The following is a 27,783-nucleotide window of genomic DNA, read 5'->3' on the forward strand; positions in this document are numbered from 1 at the left end:
CATTATCTTTTTGATGAATGCTGTTAAGGCCCCCGGTACAGTTCAAACACTTAGAGAATAGATGAAAAATGCAACGCTTTGAAAAATGGCTGCTCTCCCTCTGCTTTATGCCAGCTGACACTCAGGAGAGAGTGGTATTGATCTTCACAGCCAACTTTTGGCAGGAAGCATATTTCCCAAAAATGTCCATTTCCCCCCTTCGGATCCCAACGTTTTAGATCAAATATTTTTAGCTTTACTACTGCACATCAGTGCCTAATGAACCTGGCTGTGACCAAGCGGTAACATTAATAATCTAATAAGAGCACTGATGCGTAGGTTAAAATTTTAAGATGCATGTATGCGCCGCTGATCCCCGCCGTCTCTTGAGCTGAACGTCTCCGCCCTCCTCCGATGTCTCTGAATGTGACAGAATACTTTGAGAGTCAACGCAAGTCAGGGAGAGGAGCCTTCTAGAGAAAAACGTGTCACCCTGTCACAGGATCTTTCCTCCGCTCACTTTTTCTACACCTGAAAATGTCTGTTGGCATGAATATGAAACAGCAAAGCTCTTTGTGTCTCCCAGACAAGAATAATCAGAAAGAACACAGAGCCTTGTAGGAATAAGTCATTTTTTTTCTTTTTTAATGTCCAACATTTCTCTTGTTTCCGCGGTAACAGGGGGACAGCTGTTTCCATCCAGACGGCAAGATAGAAGGCATCCAATAATGAACACACAAGCTAACAAATACAACCTCCCATCATCTCTCCACCTCTCTCTGTTCCTCTCCTTTTGTCTCTAATCATCTTTTGTTGTTGTTGGTGGTTTTTGCTTGTTTGTTTGTCTGCCCTCGCTTCTGTGGCTCGGATTGGTCCGAACTACTGTTAAACCTGTAGTCAATTAATTGGATAGATTACCAGTTAAGATTAGACAACAGATCCAGTTTGAATACTGACTAAACTCTTCAGATTTGAATTCCAGGTGTAAGTTCGGATTCTTTTCTTGCCTTTCATCTGTGGATTTGTAGCCGTGAGAGTCAGATGACAGGAAATGTTACATATGACAACAAGAACATTTGCACACACACGCGCACACACACACACGCTTCCTCAACATCCTCTCATTCAGATGGCGAAAATAAGAAACCAATACAGTGTCAATAAATTATCAATAAATAAAGTAAATCTCATGTCTTTCAAAGTTGAAGGTCAGCTGAAGAAAAATATAGATGGAGAAGAAAATAGGATTTGTCAGGCTAACAGACCGGTGGGTGGTGTTGCGCTGCACTCGGGACTTTTTTGGCAATAATACTGTCGCAAATAGGTTGTGCTTGTCACGTCTCAGGGACACGGGACCGGCAGAGCAGCGGTCAGAGCAGGCAGATATGCACTTATTTGTAAGGTGTGTGTTTATTTCCACTTCGAGCGTTTCCATCCACGTGTCTTTTTTTCTCTCTGTCTCCCTGTGATGAGTAACATCCACGCCTTCCTCCCTGCGGCTACATTTCTGCAGTCATGTTTCCTGACCCAATTTGTTCTTCTTGCAACCTTGCCTGATTTGGTATCTTTTTAAAAAAAAAAATCTTTCCCGTTATGCAATATCTTAGCCTTATTTTTTTTTTATTACTTTTTGCATTGGCTTTTGGCTGTTTTCTGCTCAAAGACACAGACAACACATGTTGGCAACACAGAACTCCCATTTTCCTTCAGTTTTTACAACCCGCTGTAGTTTCCTATAGAAAAAAGCCTCCCTGTCCCCGTCTCCACTCCTGAAAACGCCCATGTGTTGTTACCTTAAAGGCTGAACTCTGGGCTTCCTCCGACAGCTGCGAGAAAGGTGCAGCTGCTGATGGAAAGACCTGCATCTCGAAACCACTTAGAGGCTTTTAGCGCTGACACAGCTGACATCTCCTCTCCCCTCTGCAATCTGCCGCAGAAGCTTTGACGGATCTTGAAAGATAACTCATTTTTTGTGAAACCATCTAAATGAGAATCTGAATAAATAAAAATCAGTTTTCGTGTTTTTTTTTTTTTGTGGGCTCGTGTTTGATTGTTTCTGAAGCATGAGCTTCTTTTCTGTTGAATTTCTCAAATATAAAGGAGCAATTTAAATATTCAGGTTGGCACCATGCTGTGAACATACCACAGTGCTGCTTTCATGTCTTCACACAAATATCTGAGTGTGTTACGATGACTCTTATCCGCTCCCTTCCCACATGAAAATCCGCTTGCTTATGTACTACGCGGGTAAAATAAAATGGCAAACAGTTATGCGGGTTATGTAGTAGCGCTGATCACGGCCTCATGAAGAGAAACAGCTTTTAATTTGAGACTTCTTACTGAAAAAGATCATGATTTAACAAAACCGAGCTACAACGCGCCCTGCACAAGTCATTTCCATCAGAGGAAACAGAAGAATATCAGGGTTTCATACAGATTTTAAGTCCCTTTGGTTTAGTTTTGCGGAGAAGCTTTTACGAATGGTCTTGAGGTTCGGCTGCTCCTGTGTCGTCCCTCGAGGCAGGCATCAAAGTGCACAAAACTTTGAGGGGATTTAAATGGTTGTTACGCGATACATCCTCATCCAGAGAGGCAGACAGAGATATCAACCTTCACCCACCAGGTCTCCAGAACGCTACAGATATGGTCTTGTAATATCAGCCGTCTGATATGGTCTGGTTCAGATAGCACCAGGCATGAAGATACACAGATAGATGACAAGGTCACATTCATATACAGCACAGAGCTGATGCATTGACGCTTGTGACTGAGCTTTTTAACTGCTGAGCCGCCAACTTTAAACCTTCAGGCTTTTTCTCTGCACAATCATCTCGCTCCATCAAATCTCTTAAAATAACTCCTCCTTCTATTTACAATCACTTCCTCCTCCTGCTTCGATATTTTCCCTCCAACCACATCTCGCGGTTTCGATAATCTCATTCGATTCTATTGCCAGACCCCTGTCGCTATACATAAAGTTGATGCGTGTGAGGAAATGTTTCTAGGGAAAACCTTTTTTAGGGAGAAATTTGGGGAGTTTTTTTTTCTTTTTGTGGGGAGGGGGATCCCCCCCCTCAGCAACGACCAAGACTGCACTCACACCAACCTCACTCACAACCTCACATGAGCACAGTCATTAAAAAAAAAAAAAGAAACATCACAAGAGATTTCTTCTTCATCTCCAATGAAAAAGATACAAAATGTATAAAAATGTTATTTACAGTTTCTTTTTTTTTTTCTCATTTTGACGGATCTCGTTTGTTTGAAATCTGAGGAGTTTGTGTTTTTGCCTTTAAGAGTTTGTAGGTAGTAGAGGTGGTTGACTCATCGTCCACAGAAACATCGTCGTTCGCCGTAGGCGGTGACACTCGAAAACTCTTTACACAGTACACGCCGCCCACTGACTTTCTCTTGAATCTGTGTTATCATTGGATGTTTTGTCCGTCTTTGTGTCTCTGCGTTTCCTCTGTCTCGGTTTTGTTTCCCTGTCCTCGAATGTTCCAGGTTGTCCCGGTGCTTCAGGTCCATCCGCGACCTTTGAACATGTCCAATGTGACCCCAGCACTGTAGAAATGCATTAAGGGATGCGGAGGTTGTCATCAAGACTGTCCCTCACTTCTGTTGGCTCTAAGGTGAAGGAAAGAAAAATGAGTCATCACTACGTCTGTACAGCACTTCACTAATTGTAAATTCAAGTTCACAGTGAAACTACAGAAGTAAAATGGAAATGGGCTTTGCAGGCAAAAGGACAAAGAAAAAGAGAGGGAGAGAAGAGGGAGATGGAAAACAGAAGAAAATAGACTGAGACACATGGGAAGAGATGATAAAGAAGCTGGAACGCAGGAAGCCTGCTGAAAGGGTTGGGGAAGGCTGAGATAAACAAACTAGAATAGCACAAGTCAAAAGTCCAAGATGACAGATGCTGGAGAAAAGAGGAAGAGAAGAAGATGCATGTGAGAAAAGGACAGGAGGAGGGTGGGTTGAGGGTGGATTTTCCACTCAGAAGGACTTACTCCGAGTCAGGGGAGACTTCAGATATGCTATGGGAGGTGGCAGACTGGGACGGGGATGGGGAGGGTCCGTGGACGGAGCCGTTTGGACCAGTGTTTGGGGCAGCAGGGGGAGGAGTGAGGACAGAGGAATTGAAGGATGCTAAAATGGAGGAAAGAATATCCAGGTGTTCACTGGACGGTTGTCGACCCAAGGGGTTTGGATTTGAACCTGCGACCTGGGGGGCAACCTGACCAGGAAACCTACATGAAGCTGAGTCCAGTCGTCCTCTGGCGTGAGCTGAAGGAGGTAGGTGCTCCTGCTGAGGCTCCTCAGATATCGGGGGAGGAGGAGAAGAGGAGGGCGGCTGGTCAGGGTGTGAAGGCTGGCGGGGTGGCAGAGTGCGGAGCCACTCCCGACACGGCTGGGCCTGGGCTCCCATTCCATTGGTGTCAAGTTGCTCCCTTGATCTACTGCTCACGAGAGCTTCTTCGAGGTGCTCCCGGGATGAGGCCTGTCGCCGAGTCAGCGAGCTCAGCTGCAACCTTGATCCGCCGAGGTATCCCTCAATCCCGGCACTGACAGCCCCTCCGTTTCCACTCACATCCTCCCTCGATCCGTGGAAACCAGTAGCATGGAGGTTGTCCAGTCTGTCCCTTGATCCTGTCAAGTTCTCCCTGGATAATGAGACTCGCTGGTGATCCAGGGTCCCTAACATTGACCCTGGCCCCAGCCCCAGCTCTCTCCTCCTGGGTAAGAGATCCAAGTTGTCCCTGGAGCCCCGGCAGTCCAACCGGTCTCTTGATCCTCCGACCGTCTGTCTCCCGAGTGGATCCCTGGACAGCTGCCTCCGTGCAAGCGAGTCCAGGTGCTCCCTAGAGGAGTAGCGGGAAGCTGGCTGGGAGAGAGAGCCGGAGCCTCCAGTGGCACCAGCTGTGGCAGAGTACATACGACCGTAGGAGGCAGCAGGAACACCTCGGTGGCCAAGAGTAGAGGTTCGGTACCAGTTGAGCTCACTGGGGACCCGGCCCATACTGGAAAGACCCTGGAGTGCGGGAGGACAGCCAAGACGGTTCTTGAGGATTCCTGGGACAAAGAAAATGAAACCACAAGAAAAAAAGAGGAAGGCGTTAGTGGTAGAAATGGAGAAGAAGGAGAAACCTGAAGAAGAGATTAGATTCCATTAGGTTACTGGATGAATCATCCATCTATCACAATAACTGGCTTAAAATAATCAAATCAGGAAACCTGAGGATACAAAGAGAGCTTTCAGAGAAATACAAGCTGTCTTAGCCTCGTCTTCTTAAGTAAATCTGCACATAACAGGTGCTCACGAACGCTCATTTTCAAAAAATACTGGGTTGATGATTAGATCAACTGTCAGTCTGTCGTGACACCTAAAACATGTCGTAGCTGTGACCTTATTGGCTGCTAATCCATCGTGGGACGCTGGACTGTTTCAATTCGACTGTGGTTTGGCAACAACATAGTAAAACTAGTAAAAATGTTTTTTCCAGTGACTGTGATTACATGAAGCTTAAGACTTTTGAGAGAATCCAACTGCCTTACAATGTAAGGACAGGCATTTACATTGTAAAAGTCTCATGATGAGAGAAGAAGGCGAAGAAAAGCGGAAGAAATCAAATGATGAAGAGAAGCCATTTAGAAAGAGGCAGAAAATGAGTCACACAACTATCACATTTACCAAAAAGCAGGACTACTCACATTAAACCATTTTTGCATGCCTACGCGGGTGTTCATTTGTCGGTATATGACTGGGTATATGGCTATTTTCATTCCCTGAAATGTCACTCATGCTTTCAGGCTACAACCTTTTCTTTTTCTTACTTGCATCTGATTGGGCCTTTATTTCTACATGTGCACATGCCAGTTATATACTTTATGTGTGCACTATATGCTGAGTATGCATATTATATTTCATACACTCAATAGACACTTTGTTGGGTACACCTGTTCGGCAGCTTGTCAACACAAATCGCTAACGAACCAATCAAATGGCTAGAACTCCCGTGCATTCAGGCATGTAGACATGGTCAAACCGACCTGCTAAAGTTCAAACTGAGAATCAGAATGAGGAAAGTGACTCTGAACATGGTTGTTCATGGTGTTCGTTGTTCTAAGTATTTCAGAAACTGCTGATCTATTAGGATTTTCCCCACACAACCATCACTATGGTTTACAGAGAATGCCCTGTCGATGTCAGCAGACAGAGGAGACTGGTCAAACTGCTTCGAGTTGACAGGAATGCAACAATGACTATGTTATGTTAGGATACAAAACATCTGTATGTAATACACATGTGGTTATCAAAGTCTAAATGACAACAAGAAAACTATCAGGTTGTACATTTACAGCACTACAGGAACAAAAAAGCTAAAGTACGGTCCAAAATAAAATAAATATTTGAGTGAGTGACGGGTCTCTGGGTCACCCCGAAGATGAACTGAGATAATCAACCCATATATGAGACAAACTGCTCAAACAGCAGATAAATTCTCTGTTATTGAACTTTGGTTTAAATTATGCTTTGCTGGTTCAGCTCATGCAGCTGACACCACCTCCATCTCCCTCTTGGCAAAATGTTCCATTCTGCATTACTCAGACAGGATATCTGGAGACACTCATTAGATAACAGGATGAAGAAGATCACAGATTTAGGATACTCAGACCAGGCACTGATATGCAGAGGCACAGTCTGTCTGACAATCAATTACTTTTACCAAGTAGATATTTATAATGATGACAAAAAAGAAGAAATAAAAGTAGCAAGAGTCTGTTAACGTCACATTAAAGTTCCATCCATCCATTCGCTTCCGCTTATCCTTTTCAGGGTCGCGGGGGGTGCTGGAGCCTATCCTAGCTGTCACAGGGGTACACCCTGGACAGGTCGACAGTCTGTAGCAGGGCTAACACACAGAGACAGACAACCATTCACACTCACATTCACACCTATGGGCAATTTAGACTAATCAATTAACCTATCCCCACAAACTGCATGTCACGGTGGGAGGAAGCCGGAGTACCCGGAGGGAACGAGTTTCATTGTTTCAGAATAGTCATCACTGTTTTCCATTTTGCTGTTTGTACCTTGCATGAGTCTGTATCTAAAGCTTTAATTTACACATAAAAGTAAAATAAGGCACAATCCAAAGTGTATGTGCACCCTTCCGATTGTGTCTAGTTGTTCACGTGTGTCTCTCACCTTTGCGGTGCCTGTGTGGCTGGGTGAGGCCGTTCTCGTCTCCACTAGTGAGCGCTGCGTCTAGCTGGTTGTTATTTGCTGCGTCCTTGCTGTAATCTGCCCCCAGGGGGCGCTCTGAGCCCCACTTCTGCAGAGTGCGTGCGTCGCACTCTTCCAAAGCTGGCCAATAGGATAAAAGGTCGTTGCCGTCCAGCTCTGTCATACACGGAAAACTCTCTGTGGTTACTGGCAAACTTAACATCAGTGACACCTCATGAGGGAAATCTATGTCTGATCATTAAGTAGTGAGCAGTAACAAAACAAAGGAGACCTTATTGGGAAGTAGTCTGAATCACTATTAATGCAGTCGTCACTAAAATAGTTGTTATTTTTATTATAGCCTATACAAAACAGTCATAAAGAGCTATATTCTAATGGATCATATTCTCATCTTTTTAATTTCATTTTATTGCCTCATGCACGTCCCCAAGAACACAAAAACAGATGTCTGCAACTAATAGCAGTTGTCAGCATACAAAATAGCATATGTTCATTATCAAATTATCAAAGAAGCCAGAGCTAATTAAAAGTGTCAAAAAGGACATTTTTCAGGCCGCTGCAAACGACCCATGAACTCGCGTTTTTAGCATGCACAGCAGAAGCTGATTTAAGGAGAACGAGACAGAGTGACATCATCAATGTCAGCCCTTTAAACCAATCTGTGTTATTTGGACCCACATTTTGTAAAGGATATTATCAGTGGTAAGGATTTAATAATTGTGAAAAGTTGTGTGGATGAAGAATTTAGGCTGCAAGTAAAGTTTTATCAATTTATTTCAGATTTACTTTTTAAATGAATCTTTTCTAAACTAAAGGTGAAAACTTCATGTATTTCCTTTTTAACTTATTAACCAAAGAATATTTTACATTTTGCTTAAATGATTAACTTCCTAAATAATCCATCGTCAGAACTACAAAGAAATGAAATAATGATTATTCCCTCCAGCTGTAACATGCATGAGAGCAAGCATCATTGATACATCAAATGCTTTAATCTTTTTCAGGCTTTTAAAATCAGCAAGCCTGCTGTGACTGTGAATAAAACAAAAGATCATCGGCACCGGGTTATAAAAAACAAGAAAATCTATTCATATTGTTGTCCTGAACACATTCCCGGTGCAGTCCTCGAACACTGCGGAGATGCAGGGGTTAATGCTTTGTCATAGAGAACTGGACGCATTCAGACTGTGACCTTTCAGTAAAAAGCCAAAATGTTTCAGGCCCTCCAGTTTGACTGCACTGATGTATTGATCGGACTGTAACAGCCATCTGGATCTTGCCTTCCTCTATTGAACGATGGCTGTGGTCTGGTTAGACTCTGAACAGAGTTCGTGTGACCCCAGCGGCTTAAGAAGCTAAGAATTGATTGGTTAAATGGATTTATAGATTTGCAGATATTTGGCATTTTCTCAGTGTGAAACATTTCACGGAAACTGTACTCGCGTGACATTTATATCACACACTATGACGTGCGTAAACTCATATATTATGCATGATAAACTTGTCATTGTGTATCACAAGAAGGAGTGTATTGATTAATGTATGCCTGCATTGACATTTCCTCTTCCTGGAGGTGGATGCTATTCTTGCTTACACATAGCGCACAATATACAAATATACAATATACAAATGATTTAAATGCTATTTCACAGACCGGCAGAATCCATATGTTTAATATGTGTTGGTTGGACACATAATACACACTATAAAAGGACAGTGATATTGCAGATAATTGAATTATGCTGCAGCAGCAGTTTTAAAAGTTTCTATTGAAGTTATAGTAATCTGCTGTTGCCTTGAGTCTGCATACTGACTCTGTGTTCTTGTAATTGCTATGAACTCAACCTGACTAAAGCTTTATTACTCTGCAAAGAAGCTCTTTGTAAACTTTAATTACCTTTCAAACATACCGAGGATGAACATTTAAAAGTAGTCTTTAAAAAAAAGTGAACAAATTAAATGTTTTGTGCCAACAAAAGACATCCAGACATTGCAGAACATTTTGATGGGACCCATAACTCTTAGGCTTTCAGTGATGAAGCACTCCTAATGAGACACTTCTCCATTACTGACTTTAAACAATAAAAATGTCAAAAATAGAATTAATATAAACTCGGTAACACGGAAAATCTACCTTTGGTGCCGTTGTTGGCGGGCTCTGTGAGCAGGCGCTCGCCGTGATTGGAGCGCTTGAATCGCCGCTGGATGCGGCCACGGAGACGGACGTTGTCCTCGCTTTCCGAAGAAGGAATGGAGAGACTGCGCTCTTCCTCCATAGAGAGATCAGAGTCTGAGTCGGAATCTTCACCTGGATAAAGAAAGGGAGAAGGGACGATAAAGCGGGAGTGAGAAAGTGAGGAAAAGGATAGGGCTGATGTGTTGGTATTCTTGAGTAAATGTTCTTGATCCTTAGTTAAATATGGGCAGAGATAAAGTCTTTGTTTTTCAGAGATTCATGTCTGCTCATTATGCATATTCACCCCCGTCTCTGTGGAACATGGCTACATCCAGGTCAGTTGCACCAGTGTGGACGATGTTTTGCTCCAGAGTCTGACGAGCCAAAAGGTTTTCTCTAACAGGGGAGTAGAAGAGAAGTTAGGCGAACACACACAAACAATAGAAGCACACAGAAACAGGCAGATACATATTTGAAAAAAAGCGAGAGTCCTTTCAAACACAAATACTAGTGTGCACGCTTCATACAGGCCAAGACATGGCATGAAGACAGACAATCACTGAGCCATGAAGACATTAACAGCCACTCTCAGGGTACATTAGTGTTGCTCTACATGCAGTACAGTACATTGTTCAGTCTAATCTTCTTCATCTTTACCCCACTGACCCACAAAATGAAAAACAGGGTTTTATGCAGGGAGGGAATTTCCTCCCTAAGGCGACTTTATCCAAAAACCACAGACCCAACAAACCCGCCAGAATCCCATCTGAATGATAGACTATCCTTGTTTTTCAAGCATCAATTTATTGTTGTTATATTTTATGGCATTAAACCACCACGATGTGCACATCTACCTTAATATATTGGTAAAAACTGTGACACGTGTCCATTCATGCGTGCATGCGTTCAGATACCTGGCAGAGCTGACGGAGGAGATGGTGGAGGTTCCCAGTGTGATGCGGTGCAGCCCGCTCTGCTCCAACAGTGAAGGGTTGTGATAGGGGTTCTGTGCCTGAGCACACAAAAACACACGCAAGAAGCTTTAAAAAATAGCTCCCAGCTTTCAACCTGTGTCCAGGAGGCTAGGCATGTGGAACATAAGACTCTGAGATGTGACAAGACTTCTGTTATCTGCTGATAAATCACAAAAGGACGCTAATAGGGGGTCATCCATGCATATAATCCATCAGTGCTAAAAACAGCATAGTGCACATAATAATAGTCTTGAATTTTGCCCATATGACTCAGTAATAGAGAGGAAGAGCTTTGGAGGAAATGGGGTTTAAAAGGGTGGAAACAACACATCTCATACGCGCACACACGTAAACTTCCCCACACATACACACCAACATCTCACGCACACAAACTGGCAACAAACTGTATGGGGTTCACTGCACTGACAGAGATTCAAAGGAAATATGGAACATGTATATATATACAAAGTTCAAACACACAGAAGCGATAGTAAAGATTCTGATGCTGACGGCTGAGAATTCATACACACAAGCACACACACACACACATACACACACACACGAGACATGGGAAGTAAGGAAAGATGTGAAAGTAGGATAGCATTTCATACACACGCATAAAAGCATCATTAAATCGGCACTGCACAGTGCTTTTGCGAAAGCGGGCTAAAGAGCAGGCAGATCCACTAGCTGGTATAATGTTTTATGTGGGTCAGCTAGGAACCCCGAGGGCAGCTGGAGAGGACAGAGACACGACAGGAAAGATTGATGGAAGGATAGAGGGAAGGAGAAATTCAGGGCAGGAGGGCTATTGTGCTGTCTAGTAATGGGCACAGCAGCAGGAGAAAACTTAGTAAACGGCTTTAAGGATCACGCAGCTAGGACATTTATGCCTTTGCATTATGATCTTAGATTCACTTAGCTTGTCATCACTGTGCAATAATAATGATAATAATCTTTTGGATACCATAGTTCTTTTAAAAATTAGTTTTCATCTTCATTTTGCTATACTTTTGTGCATGCATTCTGCTAATGCAGTATATTAATGATTCAACAGTCAGGCTAATTCAAGAAACGAATGAAAAAAGGTGTTTAGCTTTAGCGGTAGCAGTATAGATATGCTCGCAAACTGGATATTTATGTATGTTGGACTTACTGTGCTCTGCGGTGGTCTTGGGGGATCTTCTCCAGGACTCTTCTTACCCAAACAGGCGACTCTCCATGCCTCCTGAACTTCTGAGTTGAACACGGTGAAGACTAGCATCACTGACAGACCCTGGGAAAGATGATAAAGAGATATAAAATAAAAATCACAAAAACAAAAACACACAGACTGACAAACAAGATTCAAAAGCTACAGGTAGAGATCGCACTTTGTTGTGTATCTGATCATGCTTTGTTCGTACCTGTACTAGGCAGAGGACATCAAATATGTAGTAGAAAGCCAGTATGCTGTTATTTACAGCCATCAGACCACACAGCCAGGTGGAGGTGGCCACCAGCAACAGCAAGAAGGCATTGCGGATAGTGGCGCTGCAGAGAGGCAGACAGAAGCAAAGAGGGCAGTGGAGGAGAAAAAAAATTAGAATTGGATTCGCCAGAATGAATCTGTGATACACTCTGATGCATACACCAGTCGACTGCAGCATTATATCACACTAAACCTTTATTTATAACACAATAATGACGTTTTCACTATATGTCATCATGATTAGGGTAACAGAGAAATATAGAGACAGCAAAGAGAAACCACACTAATGGACGACAGTAGAAGCACTGGAGGAACTACAGAGCGATTCTTATCATACAGCTCAAATCTGAAAGACTACTTTAGAGAAACTCAGGAATTTTATATAGGACCCTTTGAAGCCTGAAACAGCACAAAACACAAGAAAAGGATTGTACTTTGGAAGGTAGGCTTCAAGGTCACTTTTTTAAAGTGAGAACAGTGTCAAGGCGGACACTTACATGACAGGAAGTTTCTTGGTCTCCTTCTGAGATGGGTTACACGACATCTTGGCTACAATGGTGAAAATGCCCCCATTCAACTGAAAAGTGAAAGATCAATACACAAAACATTTAAATGCATTTCAGCTAATCCACTAAGGCCATTAGCAACGACTAGGACAAAATCAATGTGGATAAATTAGTCACATAGGAGGGAAAAGATACGTTTAATAAAAGCAAAGCCATTCAAGTCTCTGACAGTATAAAAAAGAAAAAAAAAAAGAAAAAGTGGATTCACAGGTGTGCTACTGATTACTGACTGTAATACGCTGTAATTATTCACTTTAAAGCACTGCATCAAATTTCTTGAAGTGAAGTTTCGAAAGGCCTGAATGAAATGATTGGGCTCAAGTGGGTCGCCTTTCTAAAATCCATTTGGAGGGCTGCCACTTGTGAATGTTAATTAGGTTTAAACCTATGTTTGCTTGAGGAAGTGCAGGTTGAGATTTCATTCATATCATTTAAGTCTGTGTGCATGTAGAGTTCACTGCCATGTGTCAGACAAACAGAGACATGTTTACCAGTATGACGATGCCGATGGGACCAGCGAAGCTCCAGATTAGTTTGTCATAGATGGATATCCAACAGAAGTCTGGGTTTCCATAACCCTCTGGGTCCAAACCTACTGCCAGGCCTAAAGCAAACAGATGTGCGGTGAGATTAGACAGATCAGCTCTGTGATGTCCTCTGCTGTCACTCACAGAGAGACAGCAGCCTCAAAGATAGGGAAACAGTATAGGCAGTGACTGCAGGGCATTATTGGAACACCACAACACTTCTATGAATGTTAGGTATATTTTTAGCTTTTATTAAATGAATATTTTTAGATTTATAAATCAAGGACTTAGAGAAAATTAGCTCCTGAAAGCACGCTCTAAATATTCGATTACATCTTTGGATCTTTCGATTTTAAATGTTAAATTCTGCTGAACTTTGAGCACTAAGCTGCTACGATTAAATGCCAAAGACACAAACCATCATTTCTCTTTTTAATTTAACTTCGTATAACCTATATGACACATTATTCCAAATCAGAGCAGAAATGTTTCACCCCCTGATTTTCAGCTTCTGGTTGAATCATGTGAATCAAGTTCACGAACAAAAATTCACTGACTGTCAGAGTTAGGAGAAGATCAGGCTGTAAGCTAACAGTCTTTTTCTTTACGTTGAGCAGGGATACACCAAAACGGTTTCACCTGAAGTTTCTTTCGTGTGCGCACTTACAGCACAGATTCTGTGTAGAATCTGAGGCACCAGTGCTCCATATCAGCACCAGATGTGGTTAGTAGGAAATTTGTGACTTGAACTGTGATATCTTTATCAGTCATGTATCCTTGTTTGGACGAAACTGTCGATGTTTTGACAGGCGTGGCTATTAAGAATATTTGAAATAAATTGCAAAAGAAAAGACAGAAGAAGCCCGAACAAAGACAGATAAACACACCTCACAGCCCGAGGGAAGAGACATGTGCTAAAGTGTGTTTATGATGGTGGGAGACACATCCATTCGTGTGTGTGTGTGTGTGTGTGTGTGTGTGTGTGTGTGTGTGTGTAGGTTTGAGAGACAGACAGTGACACAAACAGCAACAGATAAAGGGAAGCTGACAGTATGTTATGAGCTTGGATGCAAACTACCAATCTAGGCGTGTGTGTTTGTGTGTGTGTGTTTGTGCGTGTGTGTGAAGGGGATAGAGAAGAAAGTAGAAAGATATGACTTTCTTAAACTGTGTCATGGCAGAAATTGCTTGCATTAGTATCTCTGCTTTACTGTCTCTGTTATAAAATACCACTGAAACCTGTTTAATCCAAATGTCAATAGGACACCTTATCTACACAGCCAGACTCACTATGCATGTATGTGTGTGTGTGTGTGCCTGTGCTCATATAAGAAAATCATTATTGTGCAGCTGTGGCAAGAACAGGGTTGTGACTGTCTGCTTTTACATGGCTGCACAAACATGTTCCTAGGCCATATCGAGGACTGCGTGCCTGCATGTCTACATGACTGTGTTACCTGTGATAATGGCGGGAACGCCCCAGCCAATGGCGTAATAGAATCTCATGGCTCCATAGTTGATGTTGCGTTGCTCTGTTTGCATTCGGTAGATATGAAGACCTTCCACGAACATCCAGGCGAACGTGGACATGAAGAAGTAATGCAACAGGATGGCGACGACCGTACACAGGAACTGAGGGGAGAGGGTTTTTTTTTAAAAAGAGTGATTAAAAAAAGGGAAAGGGGAGGAGCAGGAAATTATAGGTAGCAGAAAGAAAGTGACAAAAAACGATTAAGAGGCAAGAGAGAGAGGAATGAAAGGGGTAGGCTAAGGGGGAAAGGCAGGAAAGATGCGTTAGCAGTGAAAAGACAAAAAAACATAATCCTTTCAAGGATTGTGCGACAGCTGAAATACAGATGTCTTGGCAAGCAACCCACGAGTCTTTATTACAGCAAAGCAGGTGTCAGCAATGAAATAACAGCCGTTCATGATTAAATTACTAATGCTTCTAATGAACAGCGATAACGGCAGCATGTTACAATTCGTCCAGGAAAAGCATAAAAAATAAAGAATGTAAATGGATGTTATAAGAGCTGAATTTTACCAATAACACCCAAGAGAGTCTTTTAATTATGATTACGATTACGAAAATGTGCACCATCTGCAAAGGAAGGTAAATAATGCCCAAACAGGTAATGTTGCCTTTATATTAATTGTGATTGTAGAAGTTTAACAGCTATTTTTAAACATGATGTATTTACGACAATAAATGCGTCAAGAAAACAAAAATAATGCAAATTTGTTGTTTAAGGGGAATAATTAGCTCGACCGAAATAAATACACCTTGCTGATGGTGACAACAGAGGGAATTGATTATTTGTTCAAAAACAAATCTTTTGATTGGCTGCCAATGATCGACAGTGATAGACAGATGGCAAATCCAAATACCTGCCAAGTGCGTGCCTACCCTTTTCTAAACAGTTTCCAAGGACGACTTTTCAGATGGTTCTGTTAAACAAACCATCTGGTGTGTCAGGTGATGGTTAATCTATGCCTTTGCTTTTCTGACAATAACTTGGACACTGTATAAATGAAAAGATGACGTAGTCTGCCACAGGACTCATTTCTGAGGTCATTCGTCTAGATTGCATATCATCAGGAATGAATCCCAGTAAAGGCAGGAGATAAACTTCAAAGCCATCTTCAGTTAGATGCTGCTGGTTGGTTTGGCAGCGATACTTGGCTTCCCCATGAATAATGCAGAGCATTAACATTTTGGCTTTCTGTGAAATTACCTTCAGGCTGCATTCAAGAATGGCTGAAGTGGTTTATTTGAACTCTGCAGCCTTTTAGTCTGAATTGATTTGTTTGACCAGATGAGGACGATGCCATTCAAACTCAAGTGGCACTGAATTACAGCACTTTGAAAAAGCAAGTCAACTTCGTCTAAGAGAACTGCAGTGGTGTTTGTTTAAAATCTAAACCAGCCTCAGGAAACAGCTTGAAAATGCACAACTAAATAAGATGTCTGTGGGAACCTGACAGGCGTGTCAGTACGTGACCTTGTAGCCAAATGCGTTCTTAACATACACAAAGACAAGCTGCAGTAATGTGCAAATGTAGATGCAGATGCAGTGATTTACTGTGCAAATATAAATCGAAACATAGTACATGAGGCAAATAAAGATTTTGTATAGTTTTAACAAGCTTTTAAGTCAATATTTGGTCTGATCACCTTTATTCTTAGGCATCTTGTAATTTCTTTACGTAGTCTCCAGGAATAGTTTTCCAGGCTTTATGGAAGACATTCAAAGCTCTTCTTTGGATGTTGGCTGCCTTTTATTGCATTCTCTGTCAAAATGATCCCACACTGCTTTAATAATGTTGAGGTCCGAGCTTTGAGGAGGCCAATCCATGACTGATAGTGTCAGTTTTCCTCCACGATGGAAGCGGATGGATCAATAAGTATAAATGCCAGAAGGTTTTCTTTGTCTCCCAGCGCAGTCTTGAGATCATAAAGGCTAGCGGTAACTCTGGACAGGGCCACTGAATTTCCTTAACCCATCAGCAGCCCCAGTATCTGCTCCTCTGTGTAAAGAGGAACAGGATAAGCACTGCCAGAGCTCTACAGAATGACCTCTCAGAAACAGACTTAATTGTGGTGGCCGGAGGGCCCACTGTCCTCTGAAGGGATCAGTTATTACTGCCTAGCGCCATGGAGCCCAACTGGTATTTGCCATAAAATACCAGAACTGGCAGGTCCACCACTGATGCTCTGTACTTTTAACAGAGGAGAGCGGAGCTGTTGCATAGTCTTTTAGATTACAGTTTAAACTGCAAAGAATGACATCAGATTTTCTTTGATGTCCTCTGGCAAAGTTGTTCAAGTTCACTGAACCCTCAGTTTAATGAGCAACCATCTTTTGAGCACATGTGAGCTTCTACAAGCTCAGATTTTCTGAAATGTGACTGCAATCTGCACTCAACACAGACAAGTACCCCAAAAAGGCCATGTGAGTATTGTAGGTTGACAAATGATGATTTAGACAAACATTTATGTATTAAAATAAGTTTGTCTCAAAGAAGTTAATATAAAATATGACTGTCATATTATCATATATGATAATGGATGAACTGGCCCATTTGCTTATGAAATCTATAATGAATACAACTCAGAACTCTGAAAATTAAGGAGAGCAGACATTTAAGTCCCAGAGGTTAAAAGACGCGCAGTAGAATTTCCAAAGAAGAGCCAAAGATGACACAGAAAAAGCAGCCGCCTTGGCAGTAATACAGCCAGCTGATGAATCTCACACTCCCACACACACACAAAAAGCAAACACTACGAGCCACACACATAAGCATGGAAAGACTAAATATGCACAGGCGCATAAAAACTAACACACAACCGCTGCAAGCGCTGAAATGCTCTCCCAAGCATGGAGTACATGAATTAGAGAACATATTGTTCTGCTAGAAGTAACCAGTCGCACTGTAAGAGCAGTACTGCCGACTATGTGGGGGATAAAGATTAATTAATTGGATTTCATGCTGAGTGAGCACATATTTGGAGTACCCTCCCGACAAGACTCGCTGCTCTTTAAACACACTTTATATAGAAACGTGTGATGCAATAAAACTGAGAGATATAGTGGTCAAAAAAAAACATTGGCAGAGGACGAGAAAAAAGATAGAGGACTTAACGTAAAGGAAAGAGGACAGTGTGATGTAGAGAAGCACAGAGTGAAGAGCGACAGGAAGCACCCAAGCAGAGGATAAGAAAGAGGAAGAAAAACAAAATACTAGGAGGCAAGAAGAGCTGTCGACATCAAAACTGCAAAGAGTGAACATCTTATGATATTGTTTTTGGCAACAGTTTAAGAAAAAACATGGCCACTGCCAGATACTATTTGAAGATGAATGAACTTGTAAATCTAAATGTCGCTAGAAATTAGATATACACCACAGCCACGGCAAAAACAAAGTACAACCTCTTTAAGATTTTAAGGTTTAAGGTTTTATGCATTGAGATGCAGTAGAAATAATCAGCTCCTTGATTACTTGGTTAATAGATCATCAGCAGGTGTAGGCACCTCTATAAAACCAGAAGTTTGTCTGGTCTGGAGCATCCAACTGTGTGCTAACACCTGAATGCCAAAGACATCAGCATTGATTTTAGAGAAATGATTCTAGCTGCCCATCAGTCTGGCAAGGGTTAGAAGGCCATTTCCAATCAATTGGGAAAAAATAAATACAGTAAGAATAGATGGATGTTGAATCTCTGTCTGTCCAATGCAAAAAGAACTATTGCAGTGCAGTGCGATACTCCATGGGCAAAACATACAAACAAGTCTACTTTTAGAAAAAATACTTATGCCCTGAAGTGTGAGCACGGTCTTTATCAAAGATATGGACCTATGTGAAGAGGATGCTCACAACGGAAGGCTGCTTCCGTAACACACTGGAGGAAAAACAAAGAAAGTATGAGCCTTTGTTATTTAGTGATTGGTAAAAAAAAAAATCAAGATAGTTGCCAATCTTCCCAGGAGTGGGCATGCTCAGAGAAATTGCAAAAAAAAAAAAGCCCAAGAGCTACATCTCAGACTCTACAAGCATCATGAACAAGTATGACATGTTTGGAAGGCTTGCCAGAAGAAATTCTCTACTCTCTAAAAATAACATGGCAGCATAGCTCAGGTTTGAAAAGCTGAACAAACCACAAGACTTTGCAACGCCCTTTGAATAAACGAGACCAAAGTGGAGACGTTGGCCTATAGTATACAGCACCATGTTTGAAGAAGCACCCCATACCAACTGTCAAGCACAGTGGTGGAGAGGTGAGTATCTGGGCTTGTTTTGCGGTCACAGGACCCGGGCACCTCGCACTCATTGAGTTGACCTCTGTATACCAAAGTATTCTAGAGTCAGATCTGAGGCCATCTGTCCAACAGCTAAAGCCTGTCCCAAACAAGATAATGATCCCAAGCACTACAGCAGAACGCCTGAAAAAGAAAAGAATCCAAGTATTCCAATGTCTGAGTCAAAGGCCAGACTTCACCTTGACTGAAATGTGGTGCCACTTTAGGAGAGCTATACATACACAAATGCCTACAAACCTCAACGACCTGAAGCAATGCTCTAAAGAGTAGTAAACTCCTCCACAACAACGTGAAAGATTGACAAAGTAGGACAGAAAATGATGTCTTCTAACAGTGCTTTTGCAACGTGGCTCCATTATTGTTAAATAAATAATAACTTTTCTGTTCATCACAGGTTATCTATCTAGATATGACAGAAGTTGGACTCTGTTTTTACCATGACTGTACACTGGATAAGGTGGTGACTGACTGTGAAGTGGTGTGAAAAAAGGAACTAAAGCTATAGGCAACAGAAAAAAGATGGATGCAGAAAGCCCACCCCCGCCAGTACATACCTGTTGTTCAGTCTGATTGACCCCAAGCAAAAACACCAGCTCTGATAAAAACATGGCTGCCGCTGTGTTTGAATGGATGCTCCTGGTGTTAGACTTGAGGCCCCGGAGACAGGAGAGCACCAGGACAGTGAGGAGCAGCGCCAGCATGGAGACGCACAAAGAAGAGTATGTGACCAGGGCCAGCGTCTCCAGGTCGCCCTCCAACTGCTACTCACAGAGAGATGCAAAGGAGGGGGGTGAAAGGAAGAGGAGGGAGAAAACTTGTTGAAAAAAGAAACTTCAATCCAAGAAGATGAATCGTTACAACTGCATTGAAATGCAACATCTCTATCTGAACTCTCCTGTCTGCCGTCAGTGTGAACTGACAATATTTATATGACAACCAAGTATGCGATCTATAGAAAGAAATCTAATGAAAGGTAAGTACAAGATTAAATCCCTTTATTAAAAACATCTAAAAAATATATTGTTCTTGAAGCAGTCAGGACAAAAAACAGAGGAATCAGATGACAAACCAAGCTAGCTAGCAGACCAAGCTTATCTGTCAGGAGAAACTAGATTATAAAATCAATTCAGCACGTGCATTTGCCTCCTCTGGAAGCCTCTGCTGCCGGCAAACATAGCAGACACCACCAGAATTTCATTTGGGCAAACTGGGCTTCCCTGCAGCATCTCAAGTGAGTGAGAATAAGATACCCCACCATACCACCAGACTAATGATGATGAATTACTTAATCTTATATAACTGTTTCCAGTTTGGAGAAATGGAAATCGTCAAGACAATGATGTTTCTGATTCCACACGCTCCCTTTCTCGAGATCTGACACATCTTCAACTTAGTATGCTTGGGAGCGGTGGGTAAGGGGTTTTACATTAAGCTGTGAAAATCTTCTACAACTGTAACAAGGCCTTTCTTCAGCCTTCTGAATGTCAGTCAGGATTTGTAGACATTTTTCCCCTTTTTCCCCCCTTCTTCAAACTGGGCAATTACCAGCTGACACTGTTAAATGAAAAAAAAATGTGTTGGGGCAAAGTGGCAGACATGGTGAAGTAAAAGGTTCACTTAAGGGAAATGCTTGATTACTACAGAAAGGGTCAGGGAACGAGAGAGGATGAAGACTTATCTTGATTTATCTTGATTAAAAGTAAGTAGCTCTTGACTGACTGATCACTAACCTCTCTTTGCGAACTGTCCATCAGCACGCCAAAGGTGCCCAGTCTCTGGCACTGACAGCGCACATGAGACGTGTTTCTGTACACCACCATACAGTCTCTCACCGTCCAGCAACCTCCCATCTCATACCTGCAGGGACAGAGACGGAACGAGGAATAATAAGCAACATTTCAAGAAAGATGTCCCGCTGCTGTCCATGTGTCAGTTTTTCATAATTAATAGAAGTCACATGCTCTCAAAACAACACTCGGTGGACACTTTATTAGGTACACCTTGTTAGTGCCAGGTCGGACCCCTGTTTTGTTTTCAGAACTGCTGTAATTCTTTGTGGCACAGATTCAACAAGGTGCTGGAAACATTCCTCAGAGATTACACGCGAGGAATTTAATTGCTCTTGTGAAATTAAATTATTTGCTCTGATTAGTTTTTGCTCACGCATTTTATATGACATAAAAATATTTCCATACATATTGACATAGCTGCTGCAGATTTGTCAGCTGCACATCTCCTGTTACACCGCATCCCAAAGCCATTTGATCCCGCTGGATGCAGCCATCAGAAGATGAATACACTGTTGTCATAAAGGGATGGATGTGGTGAGCAACACTACTGAAAGAAAGTTGTGCTGTTTAAATTATCCTCAGCTGGTACTAAGGGGCCAAAATGTGCAAAGACTATATCCCACACCATTAGACCAGCAGCAGCAGCAGCCTGAAACATTGATCCAAGGCTATAAGATGGGTCTATCCTTTCAATATTCTGTTCTTAGCTGACAGGAGTGGCACCCACTGGGTGTGGTCATCTGCTGCCGCAGGCCACCATTTATTGTTTGTCTGAAACCGGCCTCTCTTCTAAATGAGACATTGAGTCTCAATGGGATTACCTGTATAAATAAAGGTTAAATAAATCTGCTTCAAGGTTGGACATACTGTGCATTCAGACATGCTCTTTTGTGTACCTTTCTTTCAGTGAGTGGATATTTCAGTTACCTTTGCCTTCCAGTCAGCTCAAAGCAGTCTGGCCATTCTCCTCTGACCTCAAGGCATTTTCACCCAAAGAACTGCTGCTAACTCAATATTTCTCCTTTTTGGACCATCTTCTATTAAAATCCTAGTTCATCCTGTTGTGTAGGTAACAGTTTGAATTATTCAGACCAGGACATGTGGCACCAAAGACCACACCAGGTTCAAAATCACTTAAATCATCTTTCTTCACTAGTCTAATGCTCAGTTTAAACTTCAGCAGGTCATCTTGACCACGTCTAAATACCTGAACGCATTGAGTTGCTAATTAGACTTCTCTGTCAAATATGTGTACGTCAGAAGGTGTTCAGTGAGCATTTGAAATAATCCTTTGGCTAAAGTGGTCTTGTATTTTAAAAGCAGATCAGGCACTCCCGTCTACTTTTATAATGGTTTAGTATGGTAGTTTTTACTGTGGTAAAGATAGTAGGCTACATTGGCTTCATTATATGTGCTGCTAAAAAAAATTAAAGACTTTTTAATCAGTGTATATGATCAGGCTAATTCAACTTCTAGGATATTGGTATATTTTCTGACTCTTTCTTAATTTTTGTTTTTTTTGCATTTGACTTGAGTCAGTGTCACTAGTGGTAGGATGAGGCGATACCTTGAGCCTACAGAGGTTGCACAAGTAGTCCAACTAGGATGGCTCATCAATACGTGCGATTGCCACTGAAAGTTTGCTGTGTTTCCAGCACAGTCTCAAGAACATGGAGGAGATTCCAGGAGTTACTATAGTTACTAGTTACTATCAGCAGGACCGGTATCTGCTCCTTTGTGCAAGGACGTATAGAATGAATAGAATGAGAACTGCCAGAGCTACAAAATGCCCCAACATTGTCAGCCCCCCACATCAAAGCACACGGGGGTCAAACAAACTACTGAATATCATTTTGAGTTCCTGCAATGAAATTTTGTCACGATGGACCAGCCTGCTGCACAAGTTTTTACTTATTTTCTGGGTGTCTTTGGATTCAGCCCTCTGTGTTCGACAGACCATTTCTAGTTCTTGTTCCTGTGCATCCTGACTTACAACAGTGGACACTTCACATTCTTATTGTTAAAACTACATCTGTACTTTTCCTTCTGTGAGAGGTCTGCAGAAAAATCTGAATAAAGATATATTTTATATTTTAAAGCCAACAAGACAAAACCCAAAGTCATCATATTAACTTCAAATCTGAAGTTTAAGATATTTGCATTTAGCAAATTTCAAAAATGACAGTTTGATATTTCCAAACTCTACACAGTAGTGTATCTTTTAATCACGCAGTGACATACTGCAATACCCTGGACTTCAGTATCGACAGTATCAATACAGTGCGAAACATCGCATGTTATGTACTCACGGGCTGCTGTGGTTCCATTGTACACACAGAGGCTTGCTGCGATTGGCCGTCTCTAGCAGCTTGAACTCCAGTAAGATGGGTTGCTCTAAATGTCCGCCCACAAATGTCTGGTTGTTGTAGACAGAGATAGTGACCACAGGGGAGTTCATTACTGGATGTCTGGGAAGCCTGAAGGAGAGACAGTACAGAAGTTACAACACATCCTCCAGATCAGACAGAAAGCAGAGTTTGATATCCTGGTTAGGATGCTAAAAAAGGCAGAGACACAGTAACCAAAAAAAGAGACAAACCGAAAAAAAGAAGAGTGTGTTTTGTAAACCAGATAAGACACAAATGACTGATTATTGACACCAACTGAGAAGTGGACAGCTTGTTACTCGGTAATTAGGCCCAGAGGAGAAGTGGGGGACAGCAGAAGGAAAGAAGAGAGAAAACAAAGTAAAGACAGGATGATTAAAACAGAGAAAAGATCGCTGGAATTAGTCCTGATGCAGATACTCTGCTGACCTACCAGTGTTCCTCATATGACTATGAATTCAATTAGCCACAACTTCTTTTAATCATTTATTGAGCAAAGATGCCAAACATGTCCTACTTGCAAAGATCTGATACAGTGTTGCGTGTTTCATATGTGTCTTTCATGGTTGCGCATACAAACAAGCAACCTGAAGATGTGGGTTTGGGCTTCAGTGATGGATCTTTTTCAACCTTTTTTCCCACTTTTGGAGACTAAATGATCAATAGCACAAATTATCGTCATTGGATCTTTTTTATACACATATATATGTAAAATCCTGGCATGTTGATGCTAGAATTGAAAGATAATGATCCCCATTTAATGATGTGATGCTCACGTTATTTAAAAGCAATTTTTGCAGACTGATTAGCACCAAATCAAAGACATACGAGCATAAATCACGAGAAGTTTTTGGAGTTGCAGTAATGAGATTTTCTTTAGTGTGTTTCAGATTCCCACCTCACTCCTCGTCTGTCTGTGTGGTACTTGGGAGGAAGGGCAGCACCCAGACTTCGGTAAATGAGCAGGATCACGATGGTTATGGGCGGCTCAGGCAACGCAGCAGTATGTTTTGCTGCAGTGTATTCTCCTGTCTGATTGGCCGAGATACTGACAGGCGCTGAAGCGGTGTTTTGAGGATCTGAGGCTGAAACTGAAAAGTTTGAGTCAGAATATGTTTCTTGGGTTCAGCCCGAAACACTGTGAAGGTTTTTATTCAGTGTGTGTGTCTGTTCTTACGTTCTTTTTCCGTCCTCTCCTTCTCCTTCCAGTTATGCAGCCGCTGCCGTTGTGGCACCAGGGCAGCAGGGGGCAGTATCACATGAGTATAGGGATCCCACAAAGCCTGACCACGAAACAGGGTGGTGTGGTAGCGTGGGAAACGCCTCCGCACATGGGTGTGGTTCTCCATGCGGTCCAGGTTCATAACTGATTAATAAACATGCAGCAACAGACACATATAAACATTTTTTGGATGAAATTCCCACAGATGTTGGGTAATTAGGGTAATTATGTTGTTACATTAGCATAATATGACTGGTTAAAATAACATGTATCTTACACTTTAGATAGCAGCAGTGATGCATTCGCTTTCTGATTTTAAAAGTATGTTAAAAAGTGGAAAGATAGTCCATATCCTGATTTTAAGCTATGCTCATTGTAGTAACTTTTATAAGACAAAGTGTCACAATCACAGCAAACCAATGTCACTGGTCCCTATTTCACCATATTTTGGGTGTCGCATGTCACAAAGAAACATGTTACTGTAATTGTATTACATTTTTCAGTAACACAGTAATGTAATGCATTGCTGTGGACAAATGGACAGAAGAAAAACTCCTCAAACAAACACATTTTTTTCATCCTGTCCACTTGCGTTAAAATGAGCTCCTTTCAGTTCGTGTGCAGGAGGAAAACAGTGAAGTGATTAACAGCAGAGATATGGAAATTACTTTTACTTGCAAACAACTGCATTACACTGCCTACAAAACTTTAGCTTTTTGCAAGCATCTGCACAAATAGCACGCTAACACAAAGCTAGCCAAGAACCCAAACTGGTGATAAACGTGAGTGCATGCTGACCCCAGTACAGCAGCCAGAGCCTGATCATCAACACGTAACAAAGACAGTGATGGGCAGTCCAGCTTACAGCCTCCATTTATAACTGCTCATATTTCACTGTGGTGATTATTTTGAAGTCTCTTTGGGTTCGTTTTAAAATTTTCTTTGTGTAGGAGAAAGTAATGTAATGAGTAGTGTAACTTTTTACGTGCTCTGGCAAATAATTAAGTAACATACTGCATTACTTTTAACAAAAATAATATGTTTTAAAAAAACCCACCAACACTGCATATTACTTTTTGCAATGGCTGATTAACTGGAGCAGAACTGAACACACTGTGCTCTCTACAACACCTCTTAAAAAACATGTCACTGTTGTGTACAAAATAAAGTGTCTCATCTTAAACTTGTCCAGTTTACAAAAATGCATCCATCAAGAAGAAGAATAATAAAAGAACCCCCACACTGGGTCATTACCTGGAAATAACCCTGAAATCATTATGGGATAAACTGTCTCCTAATAATACTACCCGTGATGTTTCTCTTAGTACACAAACTATATCAAGAATATTCTCCAACATTAAGCTAACTGACTAGGAAAAAAAGTAGGAAAAAAAATTAAATCCAAGCAATTAGAGGAATCAGAAGCTTGATGGGTTACTTTTACATATGCTGACCTCATTATCTCAAACTTTGGACATATATGACCATCTAACACTGCTTTGGCAATTAAAATACAGAGCAAAAGCAAATCAAGCGCCCCCTAAATTAGTGCCTGACAGTGTGTCTGTATGTGCCAATCACAGGTGTTCCATGCACCCATGAGTAACACTACGTTGAAATTCAAATTTCACTTCAAATTCAAATCAACATTCAACCCCCTGGAAAAACACCGCAAACTGCAGCATGATGAATGCAGGACAAAGAAAACAAGGCAATGGTTGCTGACGCGACTCATTCAACATCAGCTCATACATCCATAAAAGCAGCCTGTGCATCCATCCAGCTCACACTGACCAACTGAAATCACCAACACGGCCGAAGACAGTAAGAGTAACGAAGGCTTCAATAACATTGTCGACACACTGGACAAACGATATGCTATTTTCCTAATTATTTTATAAAGGCAATATGAGTTTTATTCACATCCATCATGCAGGTACAATGAATGGTGTATATGTACAAACACATATCGTTAGCTTCATAGCATAAGTGCCTAAGTCATTGACTTAGTCAAATGACTTAGGCAATTATGCTATGAAGCTAACGATATTTGTCTGCAAATGGTAGTTTAAAGAGATTAAAAGGAATATGACCTCTTGATTTAATTTTGTGTTTTGGTACAGTTTAATTTTTTTTTTCTTCAAAGAGCAGCACTGAATTTAAGGAAATGAGGAGGAAAAATTTTGTTTCTGTGCAGAGATTTGTAGAGATGTGAAGATGCTGAACCAGTGTTCTGTTTATTCACTGCAATACTGGACAAAATGACTGTGATCATCATTTTAGCCATAATCGTGCAGCCCCAACCAGCACTCTTATCTTCTTCTGTGCCATTAAGCATCAAAGCAGCTTGCGTGCCAGACCCGTGTGACCTTGAGTCAGTAAAAGTAATACGAGACAGCTCATACAGCTACTTGATTTATCTGTTTTATTTAAGTTTAGCTTTTCCTCTTTGATTCAGTCATAGAACAATTGTCATTTTTAGCTGTGTCATTAAAAAATATTTTTTCCCCTATGGATTAGTGAATCATTAGGTAGCGAGAGAATATAAAAATTCCCAAACACGCACACAGAGTGGAAGTACGTCAGCATGGAGTGTTCAATAACGACGAAACATTTGATCCAGCAAACAGCACTCAATCTGTTGGTGTGAGAGGCATGAGAGTTTATCCGATAATATTCATGTAAAGTGGTTTATTTGTTAAATAAAATGTAAGAGATTGCAAATATGGGGTTTTACTGCCAGCATCATCAACAAAAGCAGCAAAAATCGAAATTAACCGAAGGCTGACAACCCATCAAGTTCGTCCACGTCCTCTCCCATGTTATTCATTTTTACCCGTTTAGCTTGGAGCATCAGCCACGTGTTTGTGTGTTTGCTGGAGCGAAAAAATTTGCGTCAGTCATGTTTCTCATTAGTGTTGCCTTCACTGCTGCTCTGTTCTTGTCGCCTTGGCTTCGATTCAGAGTTAAATAACTGGATTTTGTAAGAATCCAAGAGCAAACGCAGGTATAACTAACAAAAAGATTCACAAACATATAGAAGTTCAAGTGGTAAGTCAATATTAGCCAACAAAGGTACGTCATGAGGAGATTACAGTGACTGTGTGACCAAAGGTACACAAGAAGAAGCTGCTGAGGCAAAATTCAGCAGCTGGAAACTTTGATGAGTTTTTGGGTGTAAAGTATTTTGAAGGAATTCAATCGGCGTGTGCAGTTAAGAGCATTAACCGAGTGTGAAATTCATTGTCACTGGCTTGATCCCTGCCAAAGCTGCTGCTGCTGTTGACACTTCAACACCTCGTCTTGTTGTAAGCGGTGCAGATTATCTAACAGCATTTTTTGACACTGTGAAAGTGACAGAAAAATGTGGATAAGAGCAAAAAGCACAAGTGAAGGGATGGCAGAAACTAAATGAAACTTTAATAACCTTGACTCTTAGGAGCTTTGCATGTCCAGTGATGTTAAACACCAGCGTGTATGTGTTTTTTGTGTATGTTGTATGTTGGCCAGTGCTGCGGTGCTTCGGGGGGGGGGGGGGGGGGGGGGGGGGGTTGTGGATGTGCTGAAAGCATTAGCTGCTGTCTGAGTGGGAGTGTGAAATCCATCTCTCTGTGGTGCTG

The 27,783-nt window shown here is 41.6% G+C and overlaps 1 protein-coding gene across 3 annotated transcripts in view; it reads right to left on the reverse strand.

Moving 5' to 3' along the window:
* Positions 1-600: 600 nt before the first annotated feature.
* Positions 601-27,783, reverse strand: part of celsr3 (cadherin, EGF LAG seven-pass G-type receptor 3) — a 119,958-nt gene continuing 92,775 nt past the window's right edge. For 2 of the 3 annotated variants that reach the window (XM_085259583.1, XM_085259582.1), the window contains 16 exons: positions 24,119-24,307; positions 23,840-24,032; positions 22,864-23,031; positions 20,495-20,621; positions 19,319-19,525; positions 14,403-14,577; positions 12,910-13,022; positions 12,350-12,429; positions 11,788-11,914; positions 11,538-11,657; positions 10,322-10,419; positions 9,712-9,803; positions 9,366-9,539; positions 7,193-7,387; positions 3,993-5,055; positions 601-3,606 (listed from right to left, as the gene is read on the reverse strand). In XM_085259583.1, the coding sequence (XP_085115709.1) occupies positions 3,579-3,606; positions 3,993-5,055; positions 7,193-7,387; positions 9,366-9,539; positions 9,712-9,803; positions 10,322-10,419; positions 11,538-11,657; positions 11,788-11,914; positions 12,350-12,429; positions 12,910-13,022; positions 14,403-14,577; positions 19,319-19,525; positions 20,495-20,621; positions 22,864-23,031; positions 23,840-24,032; positions 24,119-24,307 (3,149 nt within the window). In that variant the 3' untranslated portion in view covers positions 601-3,578. The remainder of the gene's footprint in view (positions 3,607-3,992; positions 5,056-7,192; positions 7,388-9,365; positions 9,540-9,711; positions 9,804-10,321; positions 10,420-11,537; positions 11,658-11,787; positions 11,915-12,349; positions 12,430-12,909; positions 13,023-14,402; positions 14,578-19,318; positions 19,526-20,494; positions 20,622-22,863; positions 23,032-23,839; positions 24,033-24,118; positions 24,308-27,783) is intronic. The other variant, XM_085259584.1, reaches the window with a different exon arrangement.

The sequence above is a fragment of the Mchenga conophoros genome, linkage group LG20 (genome assembly GCF_057382185.1).
Source record: "Mchenga conophoros isolate Kocher_MC1m ecotype Shallow Benthic linkage group LG20, M_conophoros_male_GT1.1, whole genome shotgun sequence".
NCBI lineage: Eukaryota > Metazoa > Chordata > Actinopteri > Cichliformes > Cichlidae > Mchenga > Mchenga conophoros.